Genomic DNA, 22,997 nt, shown 5'->3' with positions numbered 1-22,997 from the left:
CTATCATGGCATGTGGTGTGCCACTCATTTTGACAACTGACCGAATTTATTGTGAAGAATGGCATCTCCTTTTACCTCTTTCCATTTCATTAACGTTATCGCACCGACAGAGTGATAACGGTAACCAAACGTAAACTAACATCTATGGGTTACCCTCTAGATTAAATTCACCAAAATTTGAAGTGCGGTTTAGAGTAACTTTAAGTTGTTTGTCCTTTCCGTCGTTCCGTGATTATTAGAGCTGAGCCACATGTACGTGTTAGAGCGGACTAAATATTTTGAGCTTACGGGGCTGAAATCTTGACATTAGTAGAGCTGTCATGAAACGGATAGAACATTATACCGGGCCTCCCCGTTTCGTACAGCAAGTTATAGTTAAAAAAAAATGTTTTTCAGTTTTCAGGCCGTTAGGCATTACTTAGGACAAGACAATTTTGTACAGCACGAAATCATAGTTGTAAGGTTCTTATTTCAAATAGCATTTTTTTCGGCAGTAGGCAAATCGCGGGAAGTAATCACAGGTCGAGACAGTAAGTGAGCTTCGAAGCTGTATCAGAACCGATATAAATTTGCGAATATACATTAGGTCATTTAAGTTTACATGTGTTGTTACAAGCTTTAACTAAAGACTATACCTTGGGAAACTGTAAACGTAGTAGAAGTTAAATTTTATTCATAATTTATAGAAGTTTGGACACTCAAATAAGACAAATCTTACTGTTTAAAGTTAAAAAAAAGTGTAGTTTTTTTTTTCTTTTTTGAAGCTCCGTTCTTAACAAATGTACTAAACTTTGCGTGTAATCATTAATGTTACAGAGAGTTATGTTTCAGTACGTAGATATTAGCAGTGCCATTTGAAGTGATACTCAAATGCAGTACCAGACGTAAAAATAAATTTATATATATATATAAATGACTTGTCCGGAACAACATATCCAGTATTCTTCAGTAAGAAATTTTCGTATAAAATGTGTATCGATATTTGAATTTTCAAATATCTTTAAAAAAAATTTCAGCTTTGAATCACGGCACAGTGCTATACCACTAGGCATCCGATTGTGGAAATCAAGCCCATGCGTGCCGAAACTGAAAACAAAAAACACCATTTTTTGATCGTTTAGCAGCGCTACCTCTACGATAATTCTAAAAGAAATTGACATTAGGAAGACATGTGGTCCAAGGAAGTTTGAAAGATCGAGTTATTGTCGTTTCTAAATTTCTAATTCTAAACAGGTTAGACGAATTAAAAAATTGATGGTCGTCACGCTCTGAAATAAATAGTTATGGTGCTTTATTTATGATGCTATCAGAATAGCATTCCAAGGTACAATGATCAGTTGAAGCTAACACTAATAAAACTGATAATAATATTCTTGATCGTTCTAAGTTTATAGTCGGTAATTCTGTTATATCATGTACAATCTATTCACCTGAACCTTTCTAGAGCATTGAAACAAATCGCTGCTTTATTTTTCGCCACGGACCGAAACTGCATGAACACGTAGAGTCACGCTGATGGTTTTTATGCGAAATTAACATATTGAACTGCGGCACTGCTAACGTCGTGTAGTTGTAAATCAAAAAAATGAAAGAAGGAACTATTCAATAGAAAGGTACAAATTGAACTTTTTTTCTGTAATAAAAGGTTAAATACACATTGTCCTAGGTCGGTAGTCGTTTAACGACTACAAGAAAGATTGCAACGTAAAACCTAGTTAGGATGCAGAACTCCGAGCGAATATGTCGCTTAAGTAAACAGATACACACTTGATTTTCGAGGCAGACCAGTGAGTCAATCTGAGCCGACGGCCGGTAACTCACTGTAAGATCAAAGTAAGCACTGATCGCGAGCATTTGGCTTGTAGAAGCCCATATGGGTGGAGAGGGGTCAGTAGACGTTTAACGTGGCAAACCCAGATTAGGATAGGCAACCAAACATTAGAGCGTCAGGCTTACTAGGAAGCTTCCTATCAGTCTCCCTCACCCATCTGAGAAACTCTGAGACGGGTTTTGCTTATTTCATGGTATGGACTTCTTGTGTGAATAGGTTTCTAGCACCGGGAACTAGTGAATATAACAATGGCCATAGAGTAATAGTAGCGTCTGTTGCCAGATAGCTGCCGACTGAGCCACATTGTAAAGGCGTGGTCTAGATGTGTTAAGGTGTGTATGTGATTAGGTTAAAATCGAGTGTATCTAATTTATTTTTACATTTGTGGAGTTAAAAACATGGTACTTTATGATGCCGATGATTAAAATAATTTTCTGGTCAAACCTTTGCAAACTAGATGTCGTTCATTCTATTTTTTTTTTGGAGTGTTTTGATGTTTAATATGCAACTTCGCGACATAATAGCAACCGGCATAGTATGAACTTGCTGTCACGTGTTTTTTTTTTTTTAGTGCGGTTGGTTTTAAGCGCCGTGTGTGCAGCTATAATATAAACAAATTTCAGAGTCGCCCTGAAGTAGTATTAAGGACCGAAATTTAGGATGAGCAAAGATAATTATTAAAACGAAGTAATTACAGTTCGGTAGATGTATCTTTCAATTTCAAAGGAGGATATCAATATAGGAGTTATGGAAGACAGAAACTAACGCCAGTTGAAAAATGATAATGAACCTTGAACTAACGAAACAAAGACAATCTAAGATTTGAAGGCTGATATTCACAAATACTGTTATCGATGCTATTAAATCAACATATGATTTTATACAAGTACGTCTCGATTGTTGGTTTGTTATTATATTTACTATGAAAGTGAGTGAAAGTAAGCACATTGAAAGTTATAGAATTCAACGAAGTAATCGCTCATATAATCAACAATAGTATCGGACATACGCGATAGACATGTTGCGTTAAATAAGAATGCTATTTAAACGTTAATAAAACTAAAGTGCTCGTTAGTACAAAGAGTGTTCATAGAAGGCATATCGAAGGGTTTGCGTTTGTTTAAAGTTAAAAATTTAACTTAAATTTACTCGAATAGAGACTAATAGCAATATTTGTACGTATTTAAGGTATAATGGGTAAGCACAAAAACAGAAATAGGTCGGCCACGATCACAAACCCGGAGACTGCGGAACTCATCAGGGTGATAGACAAGATTTTTGAGCGTAAGTTTAGTATAACATGCTCATGGCTGAGAGGACCATTTACTTAATTTAATTTTCGCATCAACCAGGAGCGCAATTCTTGTTTTCGCTAAATTAAATAACTATGTTTGGTAATAAATCTGGTCTTGTCGCGTTACGGTAACACAAATATCAATCAGTTTGCTAATGTGAAGTTTTAGAAAACAAATTTACTAGGAATAGGTTATAGTACCGTTTATGTGTTATGCTTAGTTGGGACGCAAGCGCATATATTCTCTTTGGAGACTTTAGCAGCACATAGTAATTTGACAAGTGTGTTTATCAAAAATTAAGATAATTAATCGTATCTTTTTAAGAACTCGAGCTTGAAATCTTAGCAGCAGAACTAATTAGAATCGTGGTTCTTTCTTCAGTGACCGTGCAGGATGTCAATGAATTATCTCGTGATCTTCTTGAAAATTTTGGCCGGATCAGAACTCTTGTGGAACGTGCGCGATGCCTCGAAAAAAAATTCGATGAAGTACCGGTACGTTCAGAAACTGCAATGCGGGAGTTGGTTGATTGGGGAATTCGTCGCGGCTGTTTTGTACGAGGAATCCAACTGCGGCGCTTAAAGGAATCAACATTGGACGAGTATGGAGTGTTCTGTACGGACTCGCTCCAGGTAAGAGCTGACAAGGCGAGGCAATCTGCAGTCGAAATGAGGTCATCCACTTATTTAAAATCAATTTTCCGTTTTTAACGATGCTCCAAAAGCTCTTTCGTCTGGTTTTTACTCGCTCTCGTAAAAAAAGCCAGTATGATTCCAATCTAAAGGACAGTTTGGTTGGCGGTCACTGCACATTTGATTAATAGTTTTCAGAATCAATTGAAGTTTCAGTCGCTTCTGGACGTTATCTATTGTGATATGATTTCTTTTAGGATTCTGACATCTTCTTGTCGGTGCCATTGGACCTGATGCTTACGTCGGACCATGCGCTTGAGCGAAGTGGTTCCTTGTCACCTCTATTAAGAAATGATGCGATTTGCTCTCACATGTCAAACGTCTGCCTTTCGCTTTTACTGCTTAACGAGCTCGCTAAAAACGAACAGGTAACAGAAAATAACTGAGGTGATGAAGTCCATTTTTATTAATATTAAGACTATATTGCATTAATGGACGAAGTATACTGTACGAAAGCTCTTTAGTAGAAACAACTGTATTAACGTTTTCGTCCCGTTGTATCAGGAGGACGTTGGATCATTTATATATCTAGAAAATAGATTTGGCATCGATGATTTACGGACGAAATTTAGTGAACGAAAATGTTTTTCGTAATGTTGATGTAACGTATTTCAGAGTTTTTGGCATAAATATATTTCCTGCCTACCAGCGCATTATTCAACGATCTTATACTTTAACGAGGATGAAATGCGTCTTCTTAGTGGATCGGCTACGCTTGGTGAGAAAGCAGACACTTATTTTAAATGATTATATATTTTTTTTGCTAGGTGCACATTGCCGATGCAAATCATAGGAAATACTTTGTTTAAATCACCGCCTAAACTGTTCGCTAAAAGGGTATGAAGGTTTGAGTTGCATTTCCCCTTAAATCCTAAGTATGCTCTAGTTCTGCTGACATTTTGATGTTCAGCATTTGATTAGCTGGGACACGTTTAAATGTTTTCAAGGGAATTTTCATATTACGACTCACGCAGTTGTCTTGAGTTCAATTATCTGATAACGAATGATTCATTCCACAGAAGTTCTACAAATTTCGAAGTTAGTTGCCGCTGTGGGCATATTTGGCATTATTATAATGTTATACAGTGTAATGAAAATCACTTATTATTATAGAAGATCGTTGATTTATAGTGCTGGACGTAAGGTATCATGAGTTTTTAGAGCCTCTTTATTACAGTGTGACCAAAAGTAATTTTTTTCTTGTCTCTCTCTCTCTCTTATATACTCCCACAGAGGAGGCATGTAAGCTGTATCGGTCGATTGCACGTCAGTACGCGTATTTCAAAAAGAAGTTTCTTACGGAACCGAAATGGAGAGCGCTGCCGGCTATGAAAATATTCACATATGAGGCGTACAGGTTAGTTATTTCTGCACGAAACGATACACACTTTCAGATGCTTTCCAACTTTCTATCGGTACTAGTACTTTTATTGTCCCAAACCTACCGGTCGGTAGAACATGCTTTTAATATTAGCCTCGTAAGATAAATCTAATAGTCTGAAGATATATAGAATTTTAACGGATTTATGCATTTACTGTTAACTAATTGTAAGTCGAACTGGTTTAAATGCATTGGCTAGGCAGAATAGAAGGTCGTGTTAATTATGATGGCCTGATGAATAGATTTTATAACGCAGCATTCTATAAAGGGCGATATTGTTGACAGCATAGAAAATACGCACACAAAAAGCTCTGTAATGTAAGAAAGGAAATCTTTAGCACCTAATAGAGCTATAAATGGTAGGCTCGTGGCCTTGGCGAGTATAGCGAAGAAATTTATTACATATGTTATATTTTACAGCTGCAAACTCCATGTAGCTGGTTTGTGCTATTTATGTGGAATAAAAGCTAATAAATTAACCGCAGCATATTGTTTACCTGCTTATCTATCATTAGATTTTTTAACCATTTTATTCTTTTTATTAGAATCGAGCTATACTCTTGTATAAATAGTGTATATTGTGTTTGATTTATATTCGTGTATGTTATAAATTTGCACCTCTAGTTATGTCGTCTGTGATTTCGCATTAATTTTTCCGCATGTAACTCCTTCCCTAGTTTCCTAGCGCAATATGAGAATATAATTTTGTTGTTTTTATAGCACATTACCTATGTAATGTCGACATGCCTTTGTAAATCTTCCTTCAGATAGTGGTTGAAGTGACTGCAGGAATCATTATACATATTTGGGTTTAGAAAAGTTACGCTTTGTTGAAAAACTACACTATATTAAGGCTATTTGTTTAAATTTATTTATAATAGCAGTAATTATCATTGGCATATGTTTTACTTTGTTCCGTGTTAGTAGGGTTTTAATTTAAGTTTGGCGTAGGTGTAGCATTCCTTTAATAAGTAACATGGGACCAAGTTATTTCGACTTCTTTTCTGCCTTATTATACAGGGCTTTAGGTGGGTTGACTTTATTGATGCTGAAATTGTGATACATTACTTTGAATGTCAAGTCTTCAAGTATTCAATATGGGGATTAATAGGTAATAATTGCGGGCAAATTGTTGACCGAGTAGTTGTTTCCCGGTTCTACCATAAATATTTAAGTTTATATAACACTAGACTAGATTTTTGCAATGAATCCCATATTTGAATCGATCGTGATCTTGGTTGGCTCTATAGTACACCCGTAACAACGTAATGATAAAATATTTATTAATTTTATGCTATTGGGTTGGCGCATAGAGAGTGGCCGTTGCGTCTGTTGTTTCGCTCCTCTAACTTCTCATTTGCCGATAGTCATGAGTTATATACCGATAAAAAGCTCTTGCTCTGTTTCGTTTATGAGATAATATTACATTGATATTACGCTTCAAAGATGCGTGTGTGTTTTTCCGTTATTTACCACAGTCAAACGTACAGCCGAAACAACCCAATAGGATGGACTTGACGTGTTTAGTAGTTGAGAGTAGTACCTCAAGGTAACAGTCTAAGTTCAAAGGAGCCATTTTTGACGTAGGATACGCACAGTACTCTACTTTTCAAGTTCGACAACCATTCGCTTTAGACATTTTTGAAGAAAGGTAATTATCATATGATTTTTCTACTAGCTATGAAGTATACACCATATGCGGATCAAATATTCTAAGTTACTTCCGCTGCTGTTTGATATTGAAAGTTAGTCGTTGCCACAGCTTCACTTATTCTTCGTCTCATCCAACTCACCTTTGGAGCCCGAAGTCGGGTGTTAGTTTTGTAATTTGAGCAAAACGGTGATAATCGCTATTTTGTTGAGCGAATTATAACTCTTATCTATGAACAAGTGAGGAAGGGAAAGCCGATAAACAAAACTAGTCACTAGTTAAGCACACTAAGCCAATGAAAGTGCGTTAAAATGAATCTGTAAACGAAGTGACCTCTATTTACAAAAATAACATTCATGCCACGCTTGACGTATGTACCTTTCTCAGATTTGATCTGGCTTAGTGAAGTTACCGAGAGCGAGTATGTATTTGCTTGTTTGTCCTCCTTATTCTGCGCATTCATTATGCATATGGTTATATACCAAGCATCTTCGAGCCAAGTAACCGCTGATGATCTTGTTTAATCATTTGGCTTTAAATGTAAATGATGGAGGCTCATAGTGGGAGCAGTCCTTTGTGTCCGTATGAATAGGTGCTTTCTCCGTAACCGTAGCTACTTGACGCCTCTGAAGCGGCATCGTGAATAAGATCTTCTACCGCTCGCCGGCGAAGTAAACGGGCATTTTTCGCACGTCTCCGGCATACAGCCAGAAGTGTCGCAAAGAATACTGCCGCACCAGTTATTAATGATGCGGACATGAGGAGTGTAGTTCGAGCCCTCGTAGAGATTGGCTGTTTCCTATTTCGAGGAGTCGGAGGCGTTCCTCGATGTATAAGATCGGCGTCGTAATCGATCTCTGGAATGGCTGGAACCACTGGGGGCGGGGGAACAGGTGGTGCTCGTGGCTGAACTATAGTTATATGCCGATCTAGCCTTCCAAATCTGGGTTTTTCTCCTTCAATTTGAGGCCTACTTTCGTTTGAAGGGGAGGAATACTCAGACACTGGTCCAATCGATGGCGACGCCAGAGGACGTAACTTTGGGCGACGATGATCGAGCTTAATATTGCTCCCACTGTACGAAAAATTGGTAGCATTTGTGAGAGAGGCAAATACATTGAACTTCCTAGACGGACCATTAAACGGGTCGCGCGTAGATGCCACCATAGGTAATGGTCTTTTAGTGAAAAGGTTCACTTTGGCGATATTAGGTGTTGGTGTGAACGTATCACTGCTGGGATTTAGAGGTGGAGTGTTTGCTTGAGGGTTAGGTGTCATTACTTCAGTTTCTGAGGCTTTTTCAGCCCTTGTTTCATCGTTCTTCGTGCCCAGCGGACCCCAAGGGAAGTTCAACAAGTTAGCAGAGGGATCGCCGTTGCTGAAGAGGCTAGGGATGCTATTCACCAGAAAACCGGCTGGTGCAGGAGCCATAACAAGAGGACTCGAAACGGTTGCTATGGTTGTCGGCTTATTTGTCGTTTGTGGATACTTAGTGCCGGGCTGTGTTCCATGTGGTGACGACGACGATGATGGTGACACCGTTGATGTTCTAGCAGGCGCATCATGACCATTAGAGACGGCATTCACAGCGGTGTCTATCATTTTGGGATGTCTAACTGATTTTATTTTATTATACATCTCGGACTGGCTACCTGGTCGGAATTTTAATTGAAATAGGCCTTCAAGACCGAGTACAAAATCATTACGGGGAATTGCGGGTGTCTTACGAAACGGGTCGATTGTTGGTCTTTCCGGCTCGCTGGGTTTCGTTATAGGCAATGAATTACTTGAACTAGATTCGACTTCAGGAGAAATTAATTGCGTTGTTGCTAATGCATCTGTGCTTTTCCGGACTATATCGTAGGATATACTTGAATTAATTGTCACAAAGCGACTTAGATTGCTTGATGCAGGAGTTCCAGCTTGGTCAAAACTGATGGAGGTCTTCTTAAAATCGCCGTTTATGTCGCTTATAAGTGCTTCTGGAGTTCTTTCTGTAGTTCTATTAGATGTTGGTAATTGCACCTCAGATTTTCCAGTGGTCATTTCTGCTAATGCTAATTCAGTCTCTGTTTCATAATGTAGTCGTTCCGAACTGTTTAGTGAAGTGTTTGCTTCGGTCATTGCGATTGTCTGCGCCACCGTTTTGGCTAGTTTATCCGCTAGGACAACTGCAAGCTTTATCTGTGGGGCTGTTGTTTCTGTAATTGCTGGCTCCGTAGATTCGTTAATTGTCGACGGCTCGGTTGTTATTTCGGAGTTGGCTTTTTGTTCGGTCAAAACATGTTCTGCATTACTGTTACGTGGGGTGCTTTGGATGTTCTCATTCGAGTCGTATAGCTCAAAGATTTCCCTAGGTAGGTTTTTTGTAGATGATACTGTTGTGGCATATCCATCAGCTGTACCAAAACTTGGCCCAGTATCAATTTCGCTGCTTTGGTTTCGTGTACTTTTCATCAGCGCAGAATCAGAAGAACCACTGATGATATCGACTTCTGTATTGTTATCATTGTAAGTGGGGAAATCGCCAATTTCATGATTTTTAGTCGTGATGGCCCCGGTCGTATTTTTTTCCACGTAGTCATTTTCGAATTCTTTATGATGAGTGTTAGTTTGATTTGATTGTGAATCCTTAATATTTTCCAGAGGTTGTTGCAAAGTTGGTTCGTCTATAGCCCCATCTGTAGATAAAGTTGTCACTTCATCTGCATGATAATTTTTTTTTTCGACGTTAGCTTTTGTTAGTTTAGGAGCGGTAATATCAGGTTTGCTTGTTACAAATGTTGTTGTGACGCTAGGGCCTCTCTTTTCCATTGTTTCTTCTAAACAACATTCCGTCTTTTCCTCTTCGTCAGTCTGGAAATGGCTTTGAGTGATGGTTGCATCTGGAGGTAGAAGTTCATGTGAGGGAGTCCTAGCCTCGATGTCGTCACTCAGTGCCCCGTCGTCAGGAAAATATTCTTGGGACATTGTTAACTCCTTGTTTGCAATTATCGGCGTGACAGTTGCTTTATTTAGGTCACGTTCATCCTCCTTCTCGGTACGTTCCAGATCCTGCAAGTTTGAACCGTACTTTTTAACTAAGTGTTCTGTAAGTACATCAGCGGTGATTTTTGTCTATGTAGTCATAAACTATTTGTATTTAAGTACTCGAGAAATAATTTTTTAACAATAGAATGCGTCTTGTAAATTCACCGTCATAGTTAATTACAGGTTACATAGTTGATATAGAAATATTGTTACGGAAATTCGTTAAATCATGGCAAAAATTACTGGAGAATTTTCGTGAGCTTTCATATACGCCACGTCGTCCAGATGATTTTATGTTACCATTACTATGCTGTGCGTTTATTCAAAATAAATTTATATGATTTGACCATTTGCAATATTCTTTGACTACATTATCTATAAAGCTAGCTTTAAAAGTTGCGAAAAAATCCATGGGTCACATTATCCAGAATGCGAAAAGCTGCTCCTCAATTTTGATAAATCGTACAAACCTCATGGTTTGGTGATTGACTTATCCGTGATTTATCTGTTGCTGAAACGTAATGAAACGCGTGAGCTGATTGCCCCGATGTCTGAGTCGGCGCTATTGGTAACGGCACCTGGAATAGGGCAAAGTGAAGCGGCTAGCTTGGTAATCGAGCAGACGCGCGTGCTGACATTGTCTAGCCGTAGCGGAATGAACGCACTTAAATACACCACAATTGTAAATTCAGCTCACTTGATTATTATACATGTGCTTAATATTCTATAAAGTCGAAATGGCTTAGACAGTTCATGAAGTGTCATACCTGACTATAATGTAAGCTAGCAGACGGCACCTGGGTGCCTGAACCAGCAATACCATGGTTGATTTTTAGGTATGCCACGCCGTTGACAACTTCACGACCTACCCAAATAGAGAGAATCACATCACTATTATCTTTACTTGCTCCAGCACTCAGAACATCACAGAGGTTTATATATGATCTGAAGAGAAAGGAATTTATGTCCGACCTAACTGGATGGAACCGTACAAGGTTGTCAAATAACCAACGAGCTACAAAATGTTTTGCGGAGGAAACCGATTTAGAGCATTCAGAAGCGTAATCAAGCAACAAGGACGAAGTGCAGCTAACGGCACAAACAAAGCATTAACAAGGGAAAGGTTCCAACACAACAAGTGATGCATCTACACACAGTTTATGACGTACTAATACTGAACGACATGTTTTCCAAATCAAAGTAAGAAGCTATAGTATAAAAAGTGAAAAAACGTTCATAATGTAACTAACTTTACCCAAATGATCAGCGCCCCGCCTTTCAGCAGTCTGTGCTTCTTCGGGAATCTCCTTTCCCGCTGTCCAATAAGGTGCATTACGTTCTTCTGTGAAAGAAACCGTGTACAGTAGCATCAGCAAACCTGACAGCGAAAAGATACTATATGATATGTAATATTGCCGTAACATCTCGTCAAGTTTACACAAGTAACTCGGTAATCATGGCTGGAATTCGTTATTGATGACGTCCTTATTGCATTGAACACAAATGGACTGATACGCTCTTGACATATTCGCTATCGATGAATTTTACTTCATTACGTGTGCGGGAACCACTGAAATAACGTTGCTTGTATGCACCACGAATATTTGGTTATCTGGTATAGTACTGCCGGGTACAACAGCGTGAACAGCCAACGGAATACCTGCTCTGTACCATACTTTGTTTGCGTTTAGGATAGGATGGCCTTTCAAGATAAAAGGAACAAGTCGATATAGCATAACGGTGGCTAATCTGTCAGCGAAGGGATCAAAATGCTTCTACTCTTTTTTTGCTATCGTAAGATTATTCTATCTCCCTATATTTCAAGTCTCACGTCCGGTATCGCCGGTGTGTCTATGCTCGGATTCAAGCCTGGATCATAACGTATCCCTAAGACTAATAGGCATATATGTTACCCACATGGTCCTTCTATCTGAGCCATGAGTTCATGACAAAGTTATCTTGCGCATCTTAGGAGAAATATACGATAAGAATCGCAATGTTTTACTTTTAGAGTTTATGTATGTGTACACGTACATTATATTTGGGTTTCTAAATGTTAGGTTCAAGCGCAAGTAGTATTGGTTTTCCACCTAGCGAAAGATGTAGTGTTTCACTCAAATTCTAACAAAAACTATTTGGTTAGTATATTGTGAATTCATTGTTACTTTCTGGGGCCTTCTCATAGCTTTTAACTATTATTGCTACTTATTTGCTTCGTTCGTCAGAATTTCCAGATTTGGTGCTAAAAAACAAGTGAATAAAGTTTTCGAAATTCTCTTTACTGTAAAATATATATTTACAAATTTAATCTGCAAATGCAATTTAATCTTACGAAATTAATCTGGAAATGGGGTTAATTTGTCAAGGCGAGGTCTGAAGAATAAGGTGAGTGCAGAAGAACCACTTAGGCTCTTGCAGAATAGTTTTTACAATTTTTACCATGTGCAGTCTGGCATTGTTGTGGAGCAGAACGAGCTTTGCCTCTCGGATCTTGCCGGTGTGACAGCCTTCCTAACTCGATACACCGAGGCCACATACATATCTTCGTTAATTTTCTTGTTTTTGTCAAGCATTTTGCAATATATATGACCCATTCAGTCGCATCAAACGCAGAATGGAGATCACGGTCAATTAGGGTTAGGTTAATCCACGCAAGCTATCCATTATTTTCTGTTTTACATCGACATAAGGGCATAAGTTTCTCATCATTGGTAACAAGTGCATGTGGCAACCTCTCTCGAGTTAAATATTGAGAGCCAAACTTCGGATTTCCGAAAAACCGATAATAGATTTTGGATACCTGGTGGTCGTCACATGACTGCAGCTCATTATCTCATTGAATGCGGCCGTCATTTTTGGCTTTTAAAAAAGTGCATTTAATTAACATCGAACGACCGACTGTCGAGGGGTGCATCTCCTAGTTACCAGATTCCATTATCGAACTTTGCAAATCAATTTTGAGCTGGTCCTTCAGGCATGAAGCTCATATCCTACACGGCTTAAATACCTCCAACCCTCCTCGACAGCTTTGACCTCGGCGAGTAGTGAAATAGAGTGGGTTTCGAGCATGCATTTTTTCACCAGGAATGTCTAGAAAGCCTGAGTTCTAGGTTAAAGTACACTAATTGCACAATGAAGTTACGTTGGATTTGAAAGTTACGAGATGCACCAACGTTAAACTGAATAATAGGATTTTTCAGAGACTGATGCTACCTTAGTGTATTTTCCAGTAGTAACTAGCATGTTGATGAGACCTCTATATATTTTAATAGATGCCAGGGTTTATACCACTTGCGTCCAAATATGAACGAAATTTGATTTTGTGTAATATTTATTATAGTTGATAGAATTTGTCAAAAATGATAATATGTGAAACGTCTTTTTCTGAACCAACCTCTACGAAAGCTGTGGCAGTTGGTGGGTAATGGCGGATTTGTAAACTGTGAAATCCTGTTTACTATTTTTTGCATACTTTATTTTTTTGCAAGTGATACTCCGTTGTGTGGAATCCAGGTAATGCATGTAGAATGATAGAAACATCATTCTCGATAGTATCTTTGAGGAGTTAACGTAAGCCTGAACAGTAAACTCACACGGAAGAATATCGTGTTAATCTTATTCATCATTAATACTTTAAACCCAAATCTTTGCAAAGACAGCTAAACTCTAGATCGCGCAAAGCGTTTTTACATTGAAAAGATTTTGAAGGAGCCGGAGTTTTAAAGCAATTTGATTGCAGGTTTGTGCAGCATGAAAACGTATGTCTTTATTAAAATGTTTTTAAGAAATTCGTTAATATCTGTCAGTGTTCTTTATCTTACTACAATTACCTACCGGTACCCTCTTTATCAGTTTTTTGGTGATGCATATTATGGCTGATTATGCTATCATCATCCCAGCTCATGTCGCCTGGTAGAGGCGCACCCAATTGTCCTAGATGAAGCACGCGAGCCGTACGGTGCAATGCAGGCAACGCTGATCCGGGTTGGCGTGCTTGCTCTGACGCAAGCCCAAGTCCTATCTCGGTGTCCGTTGTAAACGCTGCCCAGTTTTGTTCGGGAGTGACGATTAGCGCAGCCAAACAAAAGGCAGCAAAGAGCACGGTCAGTTGCATGCTGGAACTAAAATAACGACACAAGTTAGATGCTTATCTATAGAGGAAAGTTATTTGTTTAGCTACATGAATGGGTAGCAGATATTATTAATCTTAATAAGAACTCGAGGCCCATTTAATCGTGTGTGATTATGACTAATAGCACCCCAATATTTAGATTTGGATTCGTTCCCTAATCTGCTGAGAATTGCAATTTCTTTTGTCTGCTGACTAAAATAAATCGCCCTACTGCTCGTCTTCTCTAAACGTTGCTAAACGACTGTAAGCTAGCGATTCACGAAACCAGGTGCGCGGTGAAAATCTTATATGAACAGCAGTACTAGCTGTTTTGCATTTAGGACCCGAAATGATCCGCGCGCACGGTCTAGCTTGGTTTGTCACGACTAAAAATTGTTTACCATATATATATATATATATACAAGCATATATAATATGTCGAATATATATTCAATGTGCTTGTAGAAGCGTAAAAATCATACCCTAAACTAGCCGGCACCTATAGCAACTCTCAGTATATAAAATGTTCAAGGATTCCATTATTTTGCATGAAAGCTTAGTGGAACAACCAATCGTAACATATATCACTAGTGCGATCTGGGTGCAAGCCGGAACTTTGCATAGTTATGATATAATGGACTGTTCAGCTTCGGTACTGTTAGGGTCGAAGTAGTATCAAATATATCCCGAACCATGGCCCAAGCTGATGAAGAGGTCCAGGGTTTAGTGGATGGGAGTCCCACGGTACCAGACAAAGCACAATTCAGTGATGTGTGGCCTGCATAATGCATTTGCCCTCAACCTCCAAAAAAACCGTTAGAGTATTAAACGTTAAATATATTAAATGGTGTATGTCAGGACTCGTTTATTGTAGCGTACTTTCTTTCAACTTATGCCCTATGCTGATGGCCGTATAAATTAGCCAGTTTCGGACATTTCTATTGGATCTCGGATACGCACGAAGTGTAGACTTTTTTCGCATTGTCATTCTAGATCAGCTCAGCTGGCTTGCTCTGTCTCCCCAGCTGACGCATGCCACTAGATACCTAGTCAGTTTTCTAACTGAGTGGCAGTAGCGTGAAACGATACGTAATTTAGCGTTACGCCGGTTAAAAATCAGACCCGTATGAATTTCGCTTAACGGCCTTTATATCAGGCATGTATCGCTGAAGTCATCTGAGGTACGCTTCGCAGCGAAAGGTTATACGGTGATGACGAATACACACACACACACACAAACACTGATGCGTACACCGACGACACGGGGTAACAACATGACATTTCGTAAAGGCGCGTCACCTCACCATGGAAATATGCTATGTAAATTTTTCTTTATGATTGAAAGGGTCGTAAATCTTACTATGAAGTAGATAGTGAATTTTCCTTTACTAGACTACGAGCTGTTGTCGGGGGGCGGGGGGGGGGGTAAGTGATTGCAATAGTTCTAATGTAAAAAAGCTGCGACCGTCAAATCCAAAAAATTTGCGATGGTAGTAATCTAACGGCGAAAAAAAGTTGACTCAATAGCTCGTGCTGTGCTTTCGCGAAGCTTAACGTTTAGAAGAGCTGGTTGAATAAACCGACAGGCGTTGAACGCATATAATACCACTTTTCGAATTTGCGCAGTAAAATGAGGTCGGCGAAAACTACGTGTTGGTCATTGCCATTACCATTTGAAGCGATTCCTGTCCAACGCGAATGCTCCCATTCACGATCGTCGCTCGACGTCGTTGCTCCCAGCGTTCGCTCAGAAATTCTCGCGGATCACAACTACCCCTACAAGCTTCTACGTTTCAATCTAATAATATGCGCCTTTTTATATACAAACAAACAGTTTAACAGATACCATGTTATGCATACGGCTGCGTGCTTGCATTTGTATAATATACACTAGGCGAACATTACGAGCTGCTCTATGCTGCCTCTCGTATAGTACAACGAGCAATAGAACCTTGAATCTTTGTATATTGGTAGCGCTTTTAGTCAAACGCTCAAATGTGATCATCTCTACACGCTGATTAGGTAGGTGACGTCTCATCTATTGTTCAGGCGCGTGACGTGGTGGAACTGAATGGAAATGTTTATTTCAGTATCTATTAAAGGGATTGTAAATTCTACGACAGGTGTCCGTATCTCGAATCTACAATATAGGATGGAAACAGTACTAACCTTAATATACGTTAGAGTTTGCAGAAGGTCAAGGACATGGATGTGGCTAAAACGGAAAAGAAGTAGCATTTGTTGTCGTTAAAGCCATCAATGTTAAATTAAAAAATAGCTATGTTGCATAGTTTATCATTGATGTGTTTCAATAGTGAAATACATATGAGTTTGACGAAAAAAAAAAAAAAAAAAACACGATTTAAGCCAGAACAAAATGGGCATATCAGCTCATTCCACTGTTTAGTCAGTTGTTGTCCGTTGATTCAGCTACATTGAAACTTGCGTTATTTAAAATCGTTTCCAATATATTTTTCTTCAGAATTCGTATCGTTAAATTGCGGTTTGAAAATTGCCCCTGTGTAGTTAAGTGTTATTATTTTGTTATTATGCAAGTATACTATTTATTCTCTCCCAAAAGATAAAGATGTACCGATTGGGTCACATGTACGAAAAAAGTTGGCATCAAGCGATTCACATATAATATAGCAGATCGACAAAATAGAGTATAATATTACAGAATCGAAGAAAAGGTGACGACAATTCGTTCCATTTGCTAGTGCCTATTTTGTCCTGTGTGTTATTTGGAAAATATGATTCATAGGTACCTGGAATGGACGTCTATTCATTGGCACGATAAGCTTAGCCACCCAATATGAATTTCAATTTAGAATGCTTCATCTATTCGAGTATAACAAACGAACGAACGTTTCTCCTGAACAAAAATAGTTCTTCTGGCCCCGACACTAGAATATAGGCCCCTGCTAAAAAAAATTCGGCTTTAGGCGCTCACCTGGTATTTCTGAGGAACGCTATATATATATATATATACATATATATATATATATATCGACCTAATTCTAATATTGCTATAAATTCATGTGAGCTGCGACTCGAACGCTGTTATAGCCATCCCGTATTACGTAAACGATAATGAAACTACTATGGCTGAAATGACCAGCCGCGATCACATAATGCGGTAGGTAATATAAGAGAAAAGTAAGCTGATACAGGTCGCAGTTTAAGTCCGCAGTACTTGCTACTGTAGAAGTGTAATTCTTATTGGCGTATAACGCGCTGGCAATGCTCTTGCTATTATTATTTTTTATTTACTTATTTATTTATTAATTATATTATTATACAACGAAACAACAACAACCACAGAGCAACAACAACAACCATCTCTGTTTGCAAAGCGTGTCGCGTGTCTTACCGTCCCTCGTTACCTTCTTCCTTTGCTGCCTACCTTTGGAGCCTAGATATCACAGTTAGAAAGTGTAGCTGTTGCCATTGCTACTGGCGTCGTAAGGATAAAGAACTTTTAGCGGGCTTCAGGTTCAGGACACTTCCGAAGTAGAAATCGCTGATAAATTAGCAGGAAAGCCGTCAGCGTTGCAACAAATGGTGCGGAGTATCTCTAAAAGTCATTCATGTAGGTATACGGACGCTAAGTATGTGCACACTTACATCTCGATGACCTATCTCTTGCATCGTTTAGCCCGTTCTGTGTACTAACAGCATTGAAACTAAAGCATCGTTATCATCGTATGTCATAATAGTAATGATGATAATGATTGTTGCTGGTAACTTCGACGCACTGATGGTTGTTGTTCTTCTCCTCACAGTAATAACGATAGAGACGTGCATTTCGGGTTCCTGTCAGTGTTATAGCTATTACGCGTGGCAGTTCTTCGTGCGACGCATTTGCCTATAATAGTGGCCTTTGAACCCGAAGTTGTTACAGCGCTGACAATAAGAACGACACCAACACTCATGTTATCACCTACATTTACTACAAAATCATCATCATCATCAGAAGCAACATTGTGGCGCGTTTGTTTCATGGGCATTTCTGATCCGTTTCAATAATCCTGCTGCCGTTAATAGTGCCATTTTGCCCACTCGCTTTGACGTTTATATGGCCTCCGATAAGATATTACAGTGCTCATGTACGCCTACATTGATTCTACACAAGCGAAGGGTTATCACTGTTTTTAACTGATCGAGACCCGGACTCGTACCTTTAGCAATAAACGATTACGTCGAGTTTATCTTTTCGATTTAGTCTTTAACCCTTACCAGCGTATTTTGTCTATATGGCCAAAGACAAAAGTCACAAACACGGGTTCTATTCACTTGCTTTTACTTGATAATATATTGGAGGTTTTATTTAGTATCTGCGATAACATTCCTTTCTTACATAGTCTATGTTCGCTGAATGATTGTTTTGGTTCACCTGGGTGCCTCTTCGCCTGAGCCATATCTTTACCTTACGTTGCGATTAAGTACGGCAGTGGGAACAGTCTAACACTGAAGTTTCAAAGCACAAATACAGAAAGGATGTAACGTCTACCCTAATTAAGTTTTTCCTGAAGTGTTAGTTTTTTGTTTTTATTCAGTTCAGCATTTATGATAGACTTACTGGCTCTGCCAATTTTTTAGTCGGGATCTTAACTGCGGAGAACGAGGCTCGAATGTAGCTATTTCACTGTTTAAAAGTTAAGCGAGAGTAAGTGACGAGTTAATAATTATAATCAAGAAATAAATACAGGTTTGTACTTAATCCCTGTAGAAGCATACATATATTAAGTATTATTATATTATAATAATACTTAATTATAAAAGGAGTAATTCGGCTGGACAGTATTTCAGTCTCCTTAGAATCCATGAGTGAGACGGCTCACTTTACTCTAGGAAAAGTTAGTTCAGAAGGAAAAGCAGTTTTTTTCGGTTCGGATATCAAAGGTCAGTTATATTAAACTTTTAAACCTCGAAAACCATAGCGCGGCGGAAATTCATTGGAGATTTGTAAAAACATTAGACAATGAGGTCGTAAGTTAAAACACAGGATGTGAATAGCGCAAATAGCACTTTCAAGAACGGAAACTGGAGGTAACCAGATATTAAGATTCAATAAAAAGAACACATTTCAACAGGAGGCTTTTTACAAGAGCAAGGTTGGGAAGCATAGGGCTCTGTTAGCCAAAACTAACGTTTCACATGTAATGTGTTTCATAATTGTAACCCAAAACTCAGCAAAAAAAAATGGGCTGTTTGGATATTATGCCAGTAGGAAATACATGGAGCACACGTGCAATCTTTGGGGCTTTAATAAACGAAAAACTCGTCCGGAGCGTACGATCGCTATGATTCAATCTCGACTGGAGAGGGATCAGGTGAAAGAATGGCGTCGTTTCGGATAAGAGCTCGTTAGGGTAAATTTAGATGTCAAATGATGATAGTAGTTGCAATGAACACCAGGGGCATTTCCTACTATAAAATACTTACCAATAAATTGAGGCCACCATTTCAAATTCTTTAACAGGCTCATGGAGTGTTGGCACCGCAAGCGAAGACTCGTAATCCGGTTACTTGATGACAACGCCAGACCTCATCGTCATGCCTCAGTTACTTCCTGGACTGAGCATGGAATACCCAACGCTGGTTTCAATCCGCTTATTCTCCCCGTTCAATGTCTGTGCGATTTCTATGCCCCAAAAGAGGCAACAAGTAAACAAGAGTATACAACCATCGATTTACTTCAACAAGCTATAGATAGAGAAATTCCATATAAGAAAAGGTATTGTTGTCACATAGCTATCCAGAGGCTACCGGAGTCCTGGGACATGTATATGAGAAATAAAGGAAGTACTCTCCTTTATAACCCATTTTAAAGATAATTATCCTAGCTTAACCAATTTCAAAGTCCACTGGATTCGTCTATACCAAATTAATACGTCATATCCAAGCTTGTAAGCACACACTGCACTGAATGGAATAGACAAGCAACGGAACCTTCAACTGTCCTTTGACGTTTGCTGTCTGAAACAGTAACTTTCTTTGACGGTCTCTTCCGGGAACACTTTCTCTCCCTCACTCCGTTACAGTCTCTCTAGTCCAGAGCTTCGGCTATTTATCTCTGCTTTTGTTGTATTATATTTTACTTTTCATCTGAGCGCTTTTAATGTATTTCGGTAACACAAGTAGCAACTAAACTTCTCAGTTTTCTGTGGCTGTACCACAAGGAACGGTTGACTTGCTAGACTAGACAGATTTCTGAGGTCCTATTGACCATTTGTAACGCTGGATACCAGAACATATCATCGCAGCAGCAGTAATTGTTGTTACGCTACTATGACAACTGCACAGAAGTCGACTCTTCTAAGCAGCTGCCCCAACAGAAGCGTCATCAAAATCGTGGTCATCACCGCCGCCGATATCCGCGTCAGCCAAAAGCGGTGGTTCCCTATGCCGGTAGTTGCCACTGGGCTACAGCGTACCCAGTGGGATGAAGATTGTCTCTACTGTTATCGACAGCACCGCCGCTGGCATTCATTTGTGCTAACAATGATAGAGGGATGAGCAGATGTCTTTAGCTCGAGTGGCTAGCACGGCCGACCGACAAGAGCATCTGCAGCTGCGATAGGTCCACGAGGGCGACGATGACAAAACGCCAACGAAGAAGATACCGGAAGAGCGCGAGATGCTGTGGCATTGTCTCCTTACAAATAACTTCAGATGGCCGTTTTGATGAGGTGAGGCGTTTGGTAAAGCTATATGTCGACCACGATGCAGCAAACCCCTATGTAGTCCCTATCATGTCACAGATGGTCAAATTGCACGTTGCAGTGGGCGTGCCTGGTCGTCGTATAGGACAAAGTGGTCCATGTATTTAAGGGCGCCTAAACGAATTTCAAAGAGCCTGTGACTTTAAATATCTCTATGATGTACATCTTTCACGCCGTACCGCACTCATTCAGCCCAGCGAGTAATTTATTTCGTTATTAAGATTAAGCCATTTTCAATATCCTTCACATACACGATCCTAGATCATATGTCTAGTCTTTGTAAATCATGATGCCAGATTAACATCAGCAGAAATGACTGCACGCTACAATCAATGTATCATTTATATAGTTCCAGTAGTTGACACATTTGCTTTTGCCAACACTAGAAGAAGCCGATCGGATCTGGGTAGTCGATTGTCGCGAAAAACACTAGCCGTCTGCGTTTTACATTCACGTCTGAACCTTCAAAATCAGCTGATAGTTGTCTCAGCGCTCAGTCGTCACTACCCAGGGTATTTGCTTATTCATGGCGTCGTTTAAGAATAACATAAAGAGGTCCATTCTACTTTACGAACAACTATTAGAAATAACACAGCTAATATAGATGAATTTTATTTCAAATATTCGCGCGTAAAACGTCAGTTACCATTAATAGAGTTTTCATTTGAGAGAAGTTTGACCTGTCAACACGGCCAGACCAATACATCTAAAGCTTCTATTTACCCCCGTTTTTAAGCAAACTGCTTTATTAGTCATAGCCAATCTGACATAACCGAAAAAGACACGTTTTAAGCTTCAACTGACGAAAAAACTGGATGTTTCGAATCAGGAAGTGAATTAAAACTGGCCGATTTAAACAGGCATTTTGAGTATTTCAAGCAGTTACGATGCTTAGTGGACGACCAGGAGAATAGCAAAAAATTTTTAAAAAAAAAAAACAAACAATAATGTTACACATATTTCAGCAGTGCAGATGCGGTAGGTCCATAATATCGCAGTCCGTTCAGTCACAATCTACATCACAACGTTTTCAAGACCTTGACAAACGTGGTGAGCAAAATTAGGAAAGACAGAGGCAGTCGATCCGGTTAGTTGTTTATATTCCACATTGATTAAAGAAGCCACTGCTGTCAAGAACTTTATAAGAGGGGTACAAAATAAAAAGCAATGGATAAATGGGACTATGTCTCTGTATTAGGTGGATAAGGAAGTAACGTGCAATTTGCTCAATCAACAAAGATACAGCAAATTTCGATTTCATTTTATTTATTCCGTTTTGCCAGGAGTTTTCAGGACTAGCGTTCGGGAACTGGTTTAGCCATGCTTTCAGGCCTTTCCCTTGTCAAATGTGCCTTGTTCGACTACTACCGTCTGCTACTATTACCGTCTAGCCTATGCACATACGGGTTGGATATGACGATCTCATTTTTCTCAACCATTTGCTAGTGCGCAAGACTTCTCCAATCTTACCAAAGGCGCCTTACCAGTGGTAATCTGGCCTAACAACTTACGCTTTAGGCGTTTCTCCGGTAGGGGCCTATTCCGTTGCTCGCTTCATACTTTCATACATTTTTCATAACCTGTAACAATCATCTTGGGAGCGCGCGTTGCCGCCTGTCGGTAGCGCGTCAAGAGGCAACAGAAACACCCGCTTTATTTTGCTTTTTATTCGGGTTATGGGACACTCAAATTTCAGTTTTTTTTTTTTTTTTAAGTAACTTTTCGATCCCGGCAAAAGGCGAAATAAGATTACCAATTAGCTTAATACTTAGATTTTTAATCAGAGATTCGATGATGAATACCATGCAAGCTGGCTATGCGAACATGTCGAAGAAGGATATGTTGCATAGAGGTGGTTCTAGGTTTTTAATCGTTACTGGTATTTTGTAAAAAAAAAATGGGAAAATTGTGAACTCGTTCTGTTTAATCGTTGCTATATGCAATAAACAGCTATACGGCAGTGAAACGGCCTTTGGGTGCTCAACGTTCCTGAGCGGTTTCAATCAATCTAATAATATGATAGAGTTCTATTAGTTTGCATGACGGTCCGTATGGAATATCCTTATACGAATCTGGTTCAGCAAATGTAGGGGTCATTCAAGCTGAAGATATAATATAGGATAGTTCGATGCAACTCCTACTGCAGTGCTTGCGTTATTATATATTTCCATTTTTGCTATTGGAAGTGAAATTACAGTTCGCATTTTTATTATGGCCAAGTTCTTTAATCATCATCATCAAGAGTCATCAGATATAACTTGAACTTACCAATCGTCTG

General features: G+C 39.2%; 2 protein-coding genes across 9 annotated transcripts in view; one reads left to right on the top strand and one right to left on the bottom strand.

Moving 5' to 3' along the window:
• Positions 1-22,997, top strand: part of Setd3 (SET domain containing 3) — a 61,323-nt gene that overhangs the window by 947 nt on the left and 37,379 nt on the right. For 3 of the 4 annotated variants that reach the window (XM_022849488.2, XM_022849490.2, XM_022849486.2), the window contains exons 2-6: positions 3,020-3,115; positions 3,508-3,758; positions 4,016-4,186; positions 4,434-4,536; positions 5,052-5,175. In XM_022849488.2, the coding sequence (XP_022705223.1) occupies positions 3,025-3,115; positions 3,508-3,758; positions 4,016-4,186; positions 4,434-4,536; positions 5,052-5,175 (740 nt within the window). In that variant the 5' untranslated portion in view covers positions 3,020-3,024. Of the gene's footprint in view, positions 1-2,036; positions 2,164-3,019; positions 3,116-3,507; positions 3,759-4,015; positions 4,187-4,433; positions 4,537-5,051; positions 5,176-22,997 lie in introns of those variants that run through there. The other variant, XM_022849487.2, reaches the window with a different exon arrangement.
• Positions 6,048-22,997, bottom strand: part of LOC111269690 (uncharacterized) — a 33,945-nt gene continuing 16,995 nt past the window's right edge. The window contains exons 1-8 of one of the 5 annotated variants that reach the window (XM_022849482.2): positions 19,878-20,655; positions 19,440-19,638; positions 16,161-16,206; positions 13,715-14,001; positions 11,136-11,222; positions 10,648-10,745; positions 10,351-10,458; positions 6,048-9,904 (exon numbers count right to left, since the gene is read on the bottom strand). In XM_022849482.2, the coding sequence (XP_022705217.1) occupies positions 7,406-9,904; positions 10,351-10,458; positions 10,648-10,745; positions 11,136-11,222; positions 13,715-13,994 (3,072 nt within the window). In that variant the 5' untranslated portion in view covers positions 13,995-14,001; positions 16,161-16,206; positions 19,440-19,638; positions 19,878-20,655 and the 3' untranslated portion in view covers positions 6,048-7,405. Of the gene's footprint in view, positions 9,905-10,350; positions 10,459-10,647; positions 10,746-11,135; positions 11,223-13,714; positions 14,002-16,160; positions 16,207-17,397; positions 17,694-19,439; positions 19,639-19,877; positions 20,656-22,997 lie in introns of those variants that run through there. The other 4 variants (XM_022849481.2, XM_022849484.2, XM_022849483.2 and 1 more) reach the window with 4 other exon arrangements.

The sequence above is a fragment of the Varroa jacobsoni genome, unplaced genomic scaffold (genome assembly GCF_002532875.2).
Source record: "Varroa jacobsoni isolate VJ856 unplaced genomic scaffold, vjacob_1.0 scaffold_1407, whole genome shotgun sequence".
NCBI classification, from domain to species: Eukaryota; Metazoa; Arthropoda; class Arachnida; order Mesostigmata; family Varroidae; genus Varroa; species Varroa jacobsoni.
Note: the sequence above shows the minus strand (reverse complement) of the source record. Positions and strands in the feature narration are given on the sequence as shown.